Raw genomic sequence first — 17,135 nt, 5'->3', positions numbered from 1 at the left:
ACCATCAATAAACAAAAAAAAATCGAATTTTCGGTTTAAAATCGAAATTTTTTTATTATACTACAAAGAACGAAAAAAAAAATTAGTAAAGTCCAATATCTAATTATAAATAAAAAATTTACTATATTACAATCAAAAAAATCAAAGTTTTTTTTTTCAATAAATAATAATAATAGTAGTAGTAAAAAATTAAATAAATTAAATATTAATTTTTTCTTATTTTCCATTGTCTTTTGTCATCTGAATAATAATAAATAATAATACTATATATAAATAATTCTATAAATAAAGATAATTAATATTCTTCTCCACTTGATAATTCATCAGGTGCCGTAAATTCATTTAAACGATCATCTTCAGGTGAAAGTGGATTAAATGAAATTTCTGATTCCTCATGTTGCGAGGGTTTGTTTTCTCCTTCTCCTTCCTCTCCAACTCCTCTTCCTTCATTCGTTGGCTCTCGTACGTGTATAAATAATTTTGAAGGAAATTCATGATTTCCATAAGCGCTAACTTTTGCTTCACCCAAATATTGCGAATTACCGCCCCAATATCCAACATATCCATTTCCTCCCTCACTAGATGTCAATGCTTTACTTAATTCGACATTATCTTCTACGCAAATTTTCTTTAGAGGATTACGCGGTAACCAAAGTTTACGATTTAATGCTTTAATGAGATTTGGATGTGTATAAGTTTGATATGTTGATGTTTCGTCTTGAATTACTTTAAAATTTGGGTCATGTGTAAAATGTGCTGGATGATAAGATCTTAAATTTCCTGCTGAAGGTAAACGTTGAGCATGTCCGCTTCGTAAATTTTCAATAGGTGAAGCTGTCATTGGTTTGTCAAGGAGATTATTTCTATTTTCTGGAGGAATTATTGTCAATTTATTATTTCCTTTTTTAAATTTTATATGTGGTTTTTTACTTGAACTTAAATTATTATCATAATCATTATTATTATCCTCAGTTCCTTGAATTGATGATACTCTTTGTGGTTTAATTAACATATTATTATTACTTGAATTATAAGCTGAATTTATTAAAGTATCACTAGTTGCAGAAGAAACATGATTATCTTTAACACTCACGCTCCCTTCATTTTGTTCACTCAGTGATATTGAAACTGATTCTTGTCCGTGGTGATATTTCTCTGAACTATTACGTGATTTTTCTGTAGATATTCTAACTATCTCAATAGAATTGTGTGATTTTTTATCATCATCTCCATTTTGACTATTATTTTCAACGTTATCTTTTATAATAATTCCATTGGTTTTTGTGGAAGCTATTTTCGTACTAGTATCACTTTCTATACTATTCTTTTCTGCTAATTCGCTAAATCCATTATTTGTGTTAAGTTTCTTAAATATTATATCATCATTTTTATTATTGTTATTTGCAGCACCAATCGTGTTAGCCTCTCCTTTAATTAACAAATCCGATTCTTTTTCAGTATGAGATGATTCAGGTAAATTAGAAGGCACAATACGCTCATTTTCATTTATATTAATATCTCCTTGATCACTTTGACCGCTTTGTTCATTCTGCTGACTATTTTGTACTGACAAGCGAGAATCCAAAGCTAAATAATGCGTTCTAGAATAAAATGTTTTATAACAATAATATTTGAAATACCCCGTACCAATCAAGAGAGGTACTAATATGGCACCTGACACAATTGCTTTACGCAACCAAATCACACCAATTATAGTGAGTTGAAATATGATCAAACCATCTGTGGTGTAACGAAAAACACGTCGATAAAAATTTCCACCTGCCTCATATCGACGTACATAGCAATATGCAAATTGATGTTTGAACACAACTAGTGCAAAGCCATAATATAAAACAGAAAACACTAAAATTAAAGGATTAATCACGGAGTAAGTGACCGTAATAACAAAAACTAAAATATGATTCGGGTAATAATAATAATATGGAAAAGACCAAGGATGTGTCACACGTTGAAGCATGCGGGGAGTTGTTGCTATAAATCGGGAAGTAAGAATGATGTGAAGAAATAATTGTGATCCAACTTGAACAAGTTCAAGCCCATGAGTACAAGTATTAAATATGATATAACTTATGAAAAACGTGGCACCCTAATAAAAAAAAAATTTACATAAAAAAAATGATCTGTCATTAAATATATTTAAATTATGGATTCTTACCTTAGGCAATGCATTTGCTAAAACTTCAAGTATAGATGTTGGTTGTTGAAGTACATCAAAAATAGATGATAAAAATGTGGTACCCAATAAGAATACAATGAACACATTGAAAATACTAAAATAATAATATCGTGTTAAAACAGCTTTTTCAAGTTCTGAGTATGAAGGAAAAGCTTCTTGTTTTGATAATTCTATAAATTAAATCAATAATAAGTTTATTTACACATCGTTAGAAAAGGAATGAAAAAGAAAATTTTAAATTTTATGACAAACCCATCAAAATCCAAGGCAAAAATGACATAAAGAATGTAACTAATACTGTTGGTAACACATTTTGAAGCATAGTTCTTATAATGGGTGTTGTATCTAAGAACGGACCTAAAAATTTTATTTTACTAGAAAGTGAATCAATGGTCGTAAGAGTAAGAAAGGCAACAATTGGGAAAAGCCAAAATATTATCAACGCCCTAAGAAAAAGAAAGACTAGGTTAAATATACTTAAATAATGAATTAATTATTAGGTACAAATAAATTAACTCACCAGACACAAGCATTTACGACTAGATAACGAACTAACTTTTCTCTAAAATCCTTTGTTAAGTTATCCCAAAGAATGTCTCTTGGTTCAGGAGCCATTTGTGTAGTACAGGTATGGGGTTCTGAGCTCATTATGCTTTGAGCACATAACTGCGCGCTAATATGATCTTTAAATGTGACAAATCCTGTACTTGTAGCTTTATAAGGAGGTCCTTGAATTGATTTTGAACGTAATTCGGCAATACGGCGATCAAGATAATTAAATTTCTTTAAAAAAGTATCAATAGAAATTTCTTTATCTCCAAAAAAACCTTTCCTATGAGTTGGTTGATATATATCTATCACATTCCTTGATAGATGACGAAGAGCATTCCATATTAAGAATTGACGTCCGTAACCATCTTCACGATCCATTAAATCATTACTTGAAAAAGTTTCAGATGTGGGAAATTTAGAATGTCTAATTGTACTCTCATTATTATTCTCTGATATGGATTCATTCGTATTTGTACGTCGTCTCTTACGAGGATCTAAACGGTCAACAAGACTGTGAATTCTTTGATTATCTCTTCCTTCACCTGTTTCAAGATTAAAACTGTTTATATCATTATTATTATAACCAAATAATCTTGCCCAAAATCCAGTTCCAAGTAATCTCCTCCTTTTTATAGCATAACAAACATTCTTTGCAAGTTGAATATGTGCCTTTTCTAATGACATAAGAGCACTTTCTCTCCTTGAAATTCTTCGATCTAATTTTCCAGTAAGTCTTACCATTCTAACAGACTCTACTTCACCTAATCCAAGATTACTAATAAACTTTTGAAGTTCTTCTTCAAATCTTAAATCTTTAGGAATTCTAGATATCATAACGGTTCGTTCGGTTATTGAACCATTTAAAATCTTATCTAAAAGATGTTTTTGATATAATTTCATATAATCACAATAATTTGTGTATAAGAGATACATCCAACTAAGGCTCACTATATATGTACATGCAACATGAGCCCATAAAATAGTAATATTTGAAGGATCAACATTACTAAGAGAGATTCTTGGTACTTCCTTCTCTTTAGGAGACGCGGTATAATTTATTGGTATTAGAATCGAACCAACAATAATAGCATTAAACAATACAAATTGAAATGCCATCTTAAGAAATCTAATATGCATTAACGCATCAAGTCCAACATTTTTTAAATAAAAATCATCCTTTAAAAATATAGTTGCCCTTATCCACGAAAATAAACCTGGTGGTATTGGTGGTGAAGCATTTCTGTAATAAAAAATCATTGAAAGTCAGGTTCTGGTTAAGAGACCCTATAAAGAAAGAAAAGAAATAAACTCACTTTGCTAATCTTGTCCTAGGAGTATATAGATACTGCATAGATTTTTTCCTTCTATTCCATTCAAATTGTAATAAACAATATATAGAAATGGAGACTGATATTCCTAATTGAGTTCCCAAACCCAAATAAGTAGAATTATAGTATGCAGTCTCAATCGTAGCCATATTTAAATGGCTTCTTGACTGTAAAGTTTATAGATCGATCAAAGCTTAAAAGTAAAATGAACGCGTCACAACACTTTTATTCCTTGATTTTATACAAACAAATAAACATTTAAAGAATTAGGGATATCGAATAAAAAGAAATTAAGGAAATTTTAAGAAGCGATTCAGGTTTAGATTTTCGTTTAAAAAAAATTTCGAGGTTGAAAAACGTTTTAGGGGTTGACCGATCATCATGGCGACATTATCACAATATATCACTCCAAGTAGACTACAAATCCCAAAAAAGTCAAAAAGGTTATAAGTTTCCCAATACAAAGTTAAGAAATTATATTTATTAGGAAAATATTTCATCAACAAACTAAACCACAAATGTATAGTGTGTGAAAATCACATTTATGAAATAATATGAATTTTTTTTATTCTCGAAGTAAAACTCCTTGTTTTTTTTCAGTTGTTCCCAATTTTGTCATACTGAGGTAATTCCCTTCTACGTACGACAAATAATTTCCTTTTCTAATTCTATGAAAAACGTACGAATTTTGACGTTTTGGTCTTCTTTTTCTATGATTTTAAAGTTTTAAATACTTGAATATAATTTCTTAAATTAAAGACATTTTCTTTTTAACGATTATTATACAAAATATCCATATTTCCTTTTAACGTAATGATGCGATTCTGACTTTCTATCAAATCTTCTAAACTAAAATAAGATCAGTTCGATAAAGAATTTTTTGTGTCATTCTATTTAAATAGATCTCGTGTAATGATAAAATCGATAAAATTACAAACCATTTAAATAATGGTATAAAATATTGTAATACTGCGAAATTTCTTTCCGTATTACCCGCTATATTTATTCAGTAAAATTAGTAAATTCCATTTTTTTTCTCTATGCGGATCTATTATTTAACCTTCCTTGTTTAAACAATGAAACAAACCCTTATTTTGATTTTATAAAAAGTTCGTTATTTCGCAATTGTTTGAATTGTTTGAAATTTTTTTTAGAACAAAAAAAAAATTTTTTGGGGGTCAAAGTCTAAAAGTAATAGTACATACTTTTTACAGTAATAAAGTCACCGCATGTCAATGTCACAATTTTTACATTATTTATGAAAAAAAAAATAAAGTTTCAAAAATGTTACATAAAAAACTTCTATCGTGCCATCATTCTTTAAAAAGAAATATATTTGTTTGACCTTACAAAAAAGAAATCATAAGTTACATATAATTTATATATAAAAGGTGGGAAATTTCCATAGAAATTTCTCGGGGAAATGGGATAAAAAAAAAAAAGAGAATTTAATTGCATGCTCCGAGAATCGAACTCGGGTCTCGCGCGTGGCAGGCGCGAATTATACCACTAAACCAAGCATGCTCAATTGCTAATAGAGCTCAAATTATTAATAATTATACATTTTAAAGATATTCCGCTGGTGAGGATGGTTGAAATAAATTGCCATGGTAATCTTTTGTTAATCAAACAACTCAGTTAGTTTTAGAAAAGGTAAGCTGAACTAACTCAGACGGAGAACTTTTAAAACTCAAAAAAAAAAAAAATTTCAACTTTTTGCATGCTCCGAGAATCGAACTCGGGTCTCGCGCGTGGCAGGCGCGAATTATACCACTAAACCAAGCATGCTAGATTATGAAATATTCGCAAAATTTCAATTTCTAATTACTATTATAACCTATAATTGGCATGTATTTATAGAATTTGACGGTGCAACGTGATACATAAACTTAAAGATCTAAACTTTAATTTAAATACGAAGAGCCGTTAGCCCGTTACGAGATTTTATATACCTCTACGGTGTTTATTTATCACCTGTATCACGTTTCACTATCTGAAAGACTTGTACGATTCAAGGTATAATAGAGCCTTTATCTCATAATTAAAAAATTTTTTTATTTGAAGACTTATTCAACATGAATATTTTTTTTTTTTATTTTAACTAAAATACAGGGGAAAAAATTATAATACACTTATACACGCCTCACCCATTCCTAATATATAAAAGAATGTCGTTAAATATATATATATATATAAAAATTAATAACAATAAATATAATATTTCTTCTTATCTCGAAGAATTAATGTTTTCCATTTCTAATTCAACTACGGTACTATCATTATTATTTCGTGATTGTTGTGGTTGTTGTGGTTGTTGTGTATTTACCGGTCTTACGCTTGTACTTCTTCTTCCTATACTACCAAATAATTTACCAACGGCTTTACTCATTCTACCGACAACATTATTAACATTTCTGTCACTTTCTTCGCTTTCAACATTATTATCTTGATCAGGTCTACTATCAGTAACTATTTCTTCAATTTGATTTGGCCTACAATCTGTTTTACATAAAGGACAACTGCTACTTTTTGTTGTTAACCAAGGATCAATACATTCTACGTGATACCAGTGTTTACAGGGTAATAATCTTAATTTTTCACCGTCCTCAAAATCTTCTATACATATTGCACACGTATCTACATCACTGTCATCTGTTACAGTTGCTGCTGATGCTGTTGGAGTAGTTGAAGTGATTGGAGTGGTTGGAGTGGTTGAAACGGTTGGAGAGGTTGGAGAGGTGATTGGAGCGATCGGAGTGACTGGAGTGGTTGGAGTGGTTGGAGTGGTTGTTGAATTATATAAATTTGTTGCGTTATTAATCGCATTAACTGATCTTGTTGATTTTGTTGAACGTGTTGAACGTGTTGATCCTGAACGATGAAGTTGTTGATCCCTTGAAGTGGATTCATTGTTTTTATTTTGTGTTCTTGGATCATCATTTTCATTTTGTTCATCCGAATCGCTCGTTGATGATTTTGCAGCATCATTAGTTGATTCTACTACATTACTCGAAGTTGTCACAGTTTTTTTAACATAAACAACGATAGGGAAAGTGTCAATATCTTCTTTATCTAGAGTCCATTTTTTCATTCCTAATTCTTCATCAACAGCTCTCTGTCTTCTTACTTCATCTTGTTGATTCCTCCTTAAACGATAAAGTCTCATATGAATTAAAATGGACACAAAAAATGAAGCAACTAAAATACCACCAACTGCAAACATAGCGAATAACCAAGAACTAACGACCAATTGACGGTAAGGGCTCAAAGTAACAGTTAAGACAGTTCTAGTAGTTTCATCTTTATTCGACAAATACTTGCTATGTATAAGATCTAATTCATCTGATAAACTCTTACCCGCTGATTTATTAATAGTAAATATTGTTATTTCATAATCATTTTGTTTCAATTTTAAAACTTCATCCATATTACTTTGATAAGTTAAAATTAATGCTGTATCATTATCAGCTATCGAATTATTAATTTTCGTTGCTAAATTACAATTTGGATTCGCTGGACTAGCATCAGATGTTATTAAACCAATTTTATAAGGTGAAAGTGCATTAGGTACTGGAATTGAAGGAATAGTTCCCGGTGGTGATGGTTCAGCTGAACCGAACTTAATACTTTGGCAACCATCTCCACGATCATATAATATTCCCCTTAAATTTTGACTTGTATTATTTGTTAAAGTACCTTCAACTTTCTGCTGTACATTTCCTTTACCATTGGCATCATAAGTATCATATAGTTGAGTACCACCTATTGATGAAAGAAATCCATCATCGGGTGGCTTTTGAATAGTATCTGGAACTTTCTTTGGGTTAAAGGTTAATAATTCACTTGTTATTGTTGGTCCCGCTCCTGTCGGTTTTAATACTTGATGTGTTGTAGCAAAATATAATATGCTAATTAATGCTATTATAAATATTAATACACCATAACGAACCATTGAATTCGTTTTTAGGGTTTGAATTAATAAACTACATGCACTTCTTTGTCTTTGTGGGTGATGATTTGTGGTAGTGGCGGTATCGGAAACGGCGTTAGTATTGAAAAGCGAAGCTCTTTGAGTTTCTTGTCTAGAAGGTTCAACCTCTGAGTGTGGTGCTGCTAACGTAAATGGCATATTTTACTAGTAAAAAAAAAATCTTTTTAAATAATATAAAAAAAATATACATATATATATATATAAAATAAAGTTGAGCTCTCAAATAACCATAACTCAATTATTATTAAAAGAGACGAAGCAACTTTTTTTTTTATAATTTTATATATATAGTAAATTTTTTTTTTTAGAAAGTTAAAATAAGAAACTTCTTTTCAGATTATTATATCCCTTTTTTTCCACAAAGCCATCGGCTATATGCGTTGGAATTGTTATAAATAATTTTTTTTTTTGGTAAGTAATAATGAAATTGATGATCATACCTTATTTATTATAATCAATTTGTTTTAAATTCACTACCTTATAAAGTAAATCATTTGCTTATAAAGTAAACCTATCTGTTATTTATAATTATACAATTTAAATATATAACATAAGGGGAAAGTTTTAGCCTATTAGTGTTTAGCATATTGCCATGAGTGTAAAAAGTTAAGAGTATATATAATTCAAAACAAGCAATTAGTAAACCATTAATAATTGTTTCCACGTTGAGATTAAAAATAACTAACCTTTTTATGCAAGAAATTCAAATGCTTTTCAGTCACTTTTTCAGTTACGTTAATAATTTTTTTTTTTCATATTTTTCTATTTTTTTATTAGATCTATAAATTAGATAGATTAAAAAAGATCTCTTCCTAGATTTTCTTTTTATATTTCTTTTTATCATGAAACGATTTAAAGGTTGTTTGGTTAAAAAAAGCAATTATATATTAATAAATATAAATTAGTTATAGAGTCAGTTATAATCATGTAGACAAAGTTTCGAAATATTTTTTATTCGTACAATAACGGTATATTTATATTTATTGAAATTTAACCAAATTTGTTCAGAGTGGTTGATATCTAATTTTTAATTGGTTTTTTTTTTGTAGATAGTGGATCTTCAAAAAATGCACCTATAGTTGAACGATTTGACCAAAACTGTGAATAAAAAATATTCTTGTAAGACTATTGATTGATAACCTGGGAATCGATAATTGTAATATTACAAAATTAAGGGTGTGAAACGCTCGTAATATCGTAATATCTATCATCTGAAATCTTTATTTTTGTTCAAAAAACTAATAATACTCCATTTTATTTCTAATTAATATATCATTCAGGTACATGCAAATATGCAGTGCATTTATTCACAAAGCCAATAGATTAATTATAAACCTACAAAAGGAACATTTATGCAGTATTATTATGTTAACAAATAAAAATTTTTGGACATTCATCCGATCGAAAGGAATCTGCAAATGGATGATTTAAAAATGTTATTGTAATAATAATTAACAAAATTTAAATAATTAATATTATTGTCTCTTAATTAAAACACATGTTGCACAAATATTTAAACAGGATTTCATTACCTGTGCAACATTTACTAATAAAAAGGTCCTGTTTTTCCCCAGTCAAGATTTTCTATCGATCATCGTAGGATCACGAATTAATTTAACTCACATTTGGAAGTTCAATAAACAAAAGGTCATATGAATTGACCTTTTACGGTGAGTAATCCGGAATTGTCGAGATTCAAGAATTATATTATTGAAACATTTTTTGAAACATTTTACATACATATGCATTATATGCATTGATTACATAGTCCACGGCGATCCTCCATAGACTCTCTTGATCCTTCTCATGTTGATCGAATAGCATTCCACTTTGACATGCATATTCACCTTCACTTTCCTTTCCATCTCCTAACTCTTCCGCAAATTCGAGTGCTTCAACTTCATTGTCGAATGCGGCATGGAAGATGACACTATTTTCTTTGCGATAATCCCAATAAGCGTAAACGATATACATAACAGTCCCAGGTTCATATTCTTCAATATCGTGATGTAGATAGGTGATGATATTATCCACTGCGATACGACCAACTCACCAACACCATCAGCTGCCAGAGAATCATACCATTTCCCTTCGTGATTTCATACTGAACTCCTGGATCGTTCTTTTCGTCATATAAATCACGCGCATAGTTGAATAGCGTCTTCCTCTTCGGCAAAGATATGGTGCATCTTAATTAATATGGAAATCTTTGCGATAATCCAAGTAAAAGTAGCAAAGGTACATTGATGTTTCGTAACTTTCTTTCATTTTTCCACCGGAGTAAACTTTTAAGTATAAAGCAATTATGTTGTGAATTGTATATGTGGCCTGTGAAGAGTTTACATCACGTGAAAATAATTGTAGATTATCATGATTAAAAAGTTTTTTTTTTCGAAAAAAAAAAGTTCGAGTATTTCAAATAATGACAAATATGTTAGGACCACAAAAAGCAAAAGTAGATGGAGGATTTGGGGAAGGTACTGATTTACTTAAAGAAATGAATAAAATACCTTTATTCATGACCGAATTACCTGAAGAAGAGAATGATACTTTAGCCGCTTTACAGTCTCTGATCTATGACGGTCCTCCTGAAGGTATTCTTTGTAATATCATAGTTATCTTTTTATTTTTCTATATAAGTTTAGTAAAATTCTTTTAAATATATTTTTAAAATAATAGAGGTAGCAGAAAATTTTAAGAATCAAGGAAATGAATGTTTTAAAGTTGGTAAATCACAATATAAAGATGCAATAAATTATTACACAAAAGCATTAGAAACAGATTGTAAAGATGATAAAATTATTGAGGCTTGTTTAACTAATAGAGCCGCTGTTAATCTCGAATTAGGTATGTATATGTGTATATACTCAAAAAAAAATGAAAAGTGATATATATTTTTTAAAAATTACTAATTAATTAACTTCTTTTTGATGTTAAAATAGAAAATTATAGAAAAGTCTTAATAGATTGTTCAAAAGCATTAAAATTAAATCCAAAAAACATTAAAGCATATTATCGTTCTGTAAAAGCATTATATGCTCTTGATAGAATTGAAGAAGCTATAGATTGTTGCGAACATGGACTTGCGGTAAAATGCCTCATTTTAAATCTAATTTTTTGTTTGGAGATTAAGTAATTCTAATTCAAATTTTTACTATATAGATACAACCTAATAATTTAGCATTACAGAATGAAAAAGAAAAATGTTTAAAGAAAAAAGAAGTTCTGGATAAGAAACGTAAAGAGAAAGAAGAAAGAGAGCATAAAGAACGTGAATCAGAAGAAGAATTAAAGAGAGCGATAAAGGTATTTAAAATTTTTTTTTTTGTTCTTCGCAAGTCAAGCCTTTATTGATCAAAAAATTCTTTATAGGAAAGAAATATAAGAATGGAATATTCATCATCAAAAGCACAAACATCACTAAGATCAGTTCGATTAGATAAACAAACAAATAATTTAATTTGGCCAGTATTTTTTTTATACCCAGAGTATAAAGAATCGGACTTTATTGAATCATTTAATGAGGAATCAACATTTTTAGATCATTTAGAAGTAATGTTTGAACAACATGCTCCATGGGATAATGAAAAGAAATATATCCCTTCTCAATTATTGATTTATTTTGAATATAATTTACCCACACCTGTAGTAGGTGGTAGTGATGCTGTACCGACAACTAAATTAGTTAAAGTTGGAAAAAATTGTACTTTAAAAGAAGTTTTATCTCATCCTAAATATGTTATTAAAGATGGAATTCCAAATTTTATTATTTTATTAGAAAAAAGCAAGTTTAAAGAAGAATTTTTAGCTAAATTTAAGTAAAGTGTAGTAGTAGTATTTATTATGATATGACATATTCCAGTAAGATATTTAACTGCAAAGAGTGTTTATTTTGTACATAAGAATTATTAAAATATTTACAAATGGAATATATATACAAATATAATATATAACCGCAAATACTAAGTTCGTATAATAGATCACTCGCCTTCAACCATTGTCGTCATCTTTTTTTTTTAAAAAAAAAGGTCAACTTATTATAATAAAATACTTCATGTTCACAATTACACATATACTTACCATATAATTTACGTATGAATTATGTACATCACCAGGGCAAAACTTCATCTTCATTAGTCCATTTGTATAAATTGCCACTTCTATATTTTCCTTTTTATTGATAAGTAAGGATAACAAAGGTTGAATGTGTTGCTTTGGGTATCTATTTTAATAAAAAAAATTTTATAGAACATGAACAAAATCCATTGTATAAAAATATTTGAGTTTAATACCTTTTTACGTACGTGAATTGAAAATCATCATTAATCCTGTATTGAAAAAATGCATCGGGTCTAATAGAATGCTATTAATATTAACAAAAGAAAATAAATATAAATTCAAATAATACGATAAATTTCAATAACACTATAAACATTATTACTTCAACAAATTGATGTTCATTACGACTACTAAATCTCAATACGGTTATTTCATGTTTGTATCCATTCAATCGAAATTTTGATCCAGTTTTGATGCAGTCTCTTAGAATCTTTTTCAATTCGTAAAATAAAATTTTGAAAAAGATAACCTTATTTGGTGGTTCAGGAATATCATGTAATGGTTCTTGTAATACAGGAATTATTTCAATCATACTTGAAGTCGTATTATCAAATAAGTTTACATTAAATGTTGCATCCTCTCTCTCATATTCAAATGATGCTTCAAGTTCTTGATAGTTGAATCCGAATTCATTACTCGTAATTGATTCATCACCACCGTCATCTGTGAATAACTGTTGTTGACCTTCTTGATCTCCTAGTTCAGAAGAATATCCTTGTAAAGAGTGATATTCCTCATCCAAAGGTTGATCAAAAGAATCATAATCATCTTGGACAATCCCTAAAATTCCATACAGATCTGATAATATAATAACAATTTCAAGTGTTTCCGTTCCATTAAAAGTATATGAATAGAAGAATTCGCGCGGAATGAACGTTACAGCTAAAAAAACAAGGTAAATAAATAATATAGTTAAATAAAATATTTATTTATTATTTTTTTTAAAAAAAAGGAACTTCTTTACCTTGAAATTGACCAGTTGAACCGGTTTTCACGGATATACCATTACGTGTTATAGACATATGACCCAAGTCCTAAAACGAGAAAAAGAAGGAACAGATAAGTAATTCTTAAGGAAAATTAATCACATCTTTTAAAAAAAAGACAATTAATCTATTATTAATTTATTATTATTGTTGTTCATTATTATTATTCACTTTTTTTTTCAAGCTAACACCTTTGAGAATTTCAAAAAGTCGTTTTGGATTCGTTGTGTTAGCCTTAAATAAAGGCGTTATTTGCTCCGACGAATCCTTAGAATTATTAAGATATTTGTTAAAATAATGAAATCACGAGAATTATCTTTCAACATGATAATTTTTTTTATTTACCGTTGTTAAAAATGCAGAAGACATATTTCTTGGGGTATAAAAGAACTGGAACGTGTTTTTATAAATCAACTGAATATTTATGGATATAAATTGATTTCTCAGCCGGCATTATAGATTTATGATTTTATGATTATTATGATTTATTGTTAATGATCACCCGCAGACCTAAACAAAACAAATGACGACTGCTGATTTATTATTAAACAAACAGAACGGTAATTCAAATCTCCGTGATTTAACAAATATACTAAGTAGAATTTACGACTCAAAATAAGTAGTGTCTTTGTATATATTAAAAATTACCAAATCGGTATCGATATTGATATATAAAAAAAGTTTTGATATTTATCGTAGATGCCTTTTGAACTCTTGATATAAAATAGTAATCTATGGAAACAATGCAATTATGCAAGAGTAGAATATGCATCCGGGAGCAGGTTGTTCCGGTCTGTGCTTCATTAGTACCCTATTACAGTATCTTGATGATCTTGTAAACCCTGCGCGGTTTCCTCTCAAAAACTACCAAATGTATAATTCTATAAAAAAAATGGCGCAATATCAGATATGCAGATAACAACTTGGAGTCTGGATCGACAGGCCGAATATTTCCGTGGGGAAGTAATAATTAATTGTTTACTTTCTAATATTCCCAGCATAACTACTTTTGTACAAATGTACTCGTAATGCTGTAATACTTTATTTCTATTCCGGGAGAAATTCGGTTTATAAGCAAGATTACAAATTATACGTAATAATTTTCTAAATTAATTATACTAAAAATACCAATGCGCTCTTAAAATTATAACTTTCATCAATGATTTCCCAATAGGAAATTATTGAAATTATTGGTGCTTTAATTTAATATTACTAACATTAATAGTATAATAATTGTTTAATTCTATCAGAAATAGAAGGATTTTCGAAAGGTAAATCAGGAAGAATACTTAATTCGAATTAATATAATATAATATGTAAATAAATGATTGAATCATTCATTTTTATATATATGCACAGTATATTCGCTCAAATTCTAGAAAAAGAACCATCATAAGTTGCCCGTAAATAAGATCATTGGGAACGAATGATAATTTGTTGTAAGTAGCAATGATAAACGTCCTTTTATACTTTATCCAGTTACGTTGAACAAATAATTAGTAATTAGAATATTTAAAATTTAGGTAATTACTAGTAAAAGCATTTTAATTAATTATTAATCTATCTAAGATTAATACATTTTATGCTAGAAAATTAAAGTTATGAGCTTATAGAAAAGAATATTTTGTTTTAACTATAAATTAATTGGGGAAAAAAAAATGGAATGAGCAAAGATAATTTTAAAATATATTTTTTTATTTGGAGTTACAAGAAAGTTTATCCGAATCAATCGGAAACTCAATAATTATTTTTATTTATGTTTACTCATTTTTTTTTTATGAAATAATCAAATAATGCTTTCATAATGATTTACCAACAATTAAATGCAATTAAATGCAAACCCTATTGGTAAATTTAAACACAGAAACTTAACAAAATACTTCGATTGGCTTTGTAATTTAAGATTTAATTTTAATTTAAGTACGCAGATTACATATACATATATAATAAAAAATCCTATATATATAAGTTAACTTTTTCTATCTTCACTCAAAGTAAATCCCAACTTCAAATATGGTTCGTCTTATAAATAATTTCACTCTTTTGTGTAAAAAAACAGAAAATGGAGAAGAAATTTGCTCTTGTGATTTCCGCGTAAATATATATGGATGTGAACATAGTGAACTTTATGTTACTTCTGGATGGATATTGGCAATAATGTCTATATTGGCAACAATTATGGCCAGTGGACTTTTGATATATCTTATTAAAGTTAGGAAGCAACCATTCTTCTTGCCTGCTTCCAATGAGAGAGGATGGATAAGACCCAAACCTATGCATTCATATCACTTGTTAGTGATTGCATATATGGCTCGTAAGTTTGGATATTTTTGATATTTTGTCACAGCGAAATTATTAGAGGTTAAATTCCCTTTTTTTTTTAGTTGAAGCATTTCATCTGATTGCTTTGGAAGTTGAATTGTATCCTAGTGTCAAAGCGGCAGAACGTAAGATTTTTTTTTTGACAAAGTTTAAATGTTTTATGTGTAAAAGAAACTTTATTGAACTTTTTTAAAATATTAACAGTTGGTAATGTATCGGCAGTGGTCTTTTCTGCATCAGCCGCTATACTTTATACCATTAGTATAGGTAAATTATAAATAATTCATATTAATTAAAAAAACAAATGATTTCTTTCTTTGATTCTTTATAATAATAACTTTCTAATTCGTCGTTAGTTTATGCAACACCAAACGTACAGTTTAATGAGAATTATGAGCTCTTATGTAAAAAATATGGACCAAATATACTTCTTGTTGACATTATTGGAATATTATTATTTTTGTTACCAATATTCGCGTGGTTTCCACTATCTTCATTAACAGGAGAATATGCTGATAGGAATGATATCGAAGCAGCAAATTACTATTTTGCAGCAAAATATATTGCTATTGTAATCTGGGAAGTAATATACAGTTTGGTGTTAATATACTTTTGGTACAAGTTAATGTCTGTAATAAAGAGTTATATTAAAGTAATAGAAGATCGTAACATTTCATCGGGGGTTACTAGTAGCGGTCAAGTACAAAGTATCAAAAAGAGTGCCAGAAATGTAATTATTGTTCTTTATGTATATTATATACCATTTAATATGTTTATTTATTTCTTATATCGTATTAATATTTTATCTACGTAGATAACTACACCTGTAATGGCGATCTTTGGTGGATTACTTTCTCAAGCAATTATATTTGTCATTATGAGTATTTCGCATAGAACCAATACAATTTATGTTTTTATGTGGAATATGTTTTATTATTGGATTCAATATGTTTTCTTCCCGTTACTCGCATTGACTGTTGAAAGTTTTTTGATTTATTAGTAAGTATTCATTAAGTATTTCATTAAGATTTAAAGATTATGGGAATTATTATTTTTTCATTTATTAATTGTGACAAATTGGTTGACAGTATTCTTTTTCTTAAAAAAACTTTTGATTAATAGTACAGTGGTAAATTACAAAGATTCACTGACTTCCTCTGCAAATAATTCAAATAACAATAATTCAAATAACAATAATTCAAAGGCTGAATAGTCTGAATGACAGAAAAAACAAGCAGTACTGGTTACTGCAATCATATTATTTTTTTAATTGTTTATTGTAATTTTAAAAATTTTTTTTTTTATTGTAATTTAAAAATTTTTTTTTTTTGATGGAACAAAAAACATCCGGCTTATTATTGGGCGTGGCAAAAAAAAAAAATAATAAAAAAAAATAAGATTTCGATCGAGTTTTAACACGATCTAATGTTATTGTAAAAAAATAATGTATTTCGGAAATGATAAAAAAAGCAATCTCGGGTCCATCTTACAATCAGACGAAAAAGTAAATGATTTGTGGGAACATCAACGATTGTGTTTCTAGTAGTATATAAATGGGTTATCATCCGAAGGATGATGAAGTTATCATCTTTCTATATATTATACATATATATATGTACGTTACATTTAAGAACTTTAAT

General features: G+C 28.5%; 5 protein-coding genes across 5 annotated transcripts; 2 read left to right on the top strand and 3 right to left on the bottom strand.

Moving 5' to 3' along the window:
- Window positions 1-91: 91 nt before the first annotated feature.
- On the bottom strand, window positions 92-4,226 carry OCT59_013148 (uncharacterized protein; the record flags this gene model as incomplete). Its single annotated transcript, XM_025309185.2, has 5 exons — window positions 92-2,107; window positions 2,177-2,367; window positions 2,450-2,643; window positions 2,718-3,989; window positions 4,063-4,226. The coding sequence occupies 5 exons, from the start codon at window positions 4,224-4,226 to the stop codon at window positions 296-298; spliced, it is 3,633 nt and encodes a 1,210-aa protein (XP_025181645.2). The 3' UTR covers window positions 92-295.
- Window positions 4,227-6,096: 1,870 nt separating this feature from the next.
- Window positions 6,097-8,382, bottom strand: OCT59_013147 (uncharacterized protein). Its single transcript, XM_025315996.2, has one exon. It carries the CDS (start codon window positions 8,204-8,206, stop codon window positions 6,305-6,307), a length of 1,902 nt encoding a protein of 633 aa, XP_025181644.2. The 5' UTR covers window positions 8,207-8,382; the 3' UTR covers window positions 6,097-6,304.
- Window positions 8,383-9,985: 1,603 nt separating this feature from the next.
- On the top strand, window positions 9,986-11,890 carry OCT59_013146 (uncharacterized protein; the record flags this gene model as incomplete). Its single annotated transcript, XM_025309184.2, has 7 exons — window positions 9,986-10,053; window positions 10,293-10,306; window positions 10,474-10,662; window positions 10,748-10,915; window positions 11,011-11,156; window positions 11,231-11,374; window positions 11,441-11,890. 7 exons carry the CDS (start codon window positions 9,986-9,988, stop codon window positions 11,888-11,890), a joined length of 1,179 nt encoding a protein of 392 aa, XP_025181643.2.
- A 158-nt stretch (window positions 11,891-12,048) lies between these two features.
- OCT59_013145 (uncharacterized protein) lies at window positions 12,049-13,542 on the bottom strand (the record flags this gene model as incomplete). The annotated part of the gene is made up of 7 exons (XM_066140627.1): window positions 12,049-12,075; window positions 12,149-12,290; window positions 12,361-12,431; window positions 12,510-13,069; window positions 13,152-13,221; window positions 13,345-13,440; window positions 13,519-13,542. 7 exons carry the CDS (start codon window positions 13,540-13,542, stop codon window positions 12,049-12,051), a joined length of 990 nt encoding a protein of 329 aa, XP_066001496.1.
- A 1,644-nt stretch (window positions 13,543-15,186) lies between these two features.
- Window positions 15,187-16,708, top strand: OCT59_013144 (uncharacterized protein; the record flags this gene model as incomplete). Its single annotated transcript, XM_025315995.2, has 6 exons — window positions 15,187-15,487; window positions 15,558-15,620; window positions 15,700-15,762; window positions 15,852-16,225; window positions 16,310-16,494; window positions 16,618-16,708. 6 exons carry the CDS (start codon window positions 15,187-15,189, stop codon window positions 16,706-16,708), a joined length of 1,077 nt encoding a protein of 358 aa, XP_025181641.2.
- Window positions 16,709-17,135: the final 427 nt, after the last annotated feature.

The sequence above is a fragment of the Rhizophagus irregularis genome, chromosome 20 (genome assembly GCF_026210795.1).
Source record: "Rhizophagus irregularis chromosome 20, complete sequence".
In the NCBI taxonomy this organism is placed as follows: domain Eukaryota; kingdom Fungi; phylum Glomeromycota; class Glomeromycetes; order Glomerales; family Glomeraceae; genus Rhizophagus; species Rhizophagus irregularis.
Note: the sequence above shows the minus strand (reverse complement) of the source record. Positions and strands in the feature narration are given on the sequence as shown.

Coding starts and splice junctions, on each gene's coding strand:
- OCT59_013147 (XM_025315996.2), bottom strand. CDS start 8,206: ATGCCATTTACGTTAGCAGCACCACACTCAGAGGTTGAACCTTCTAGA.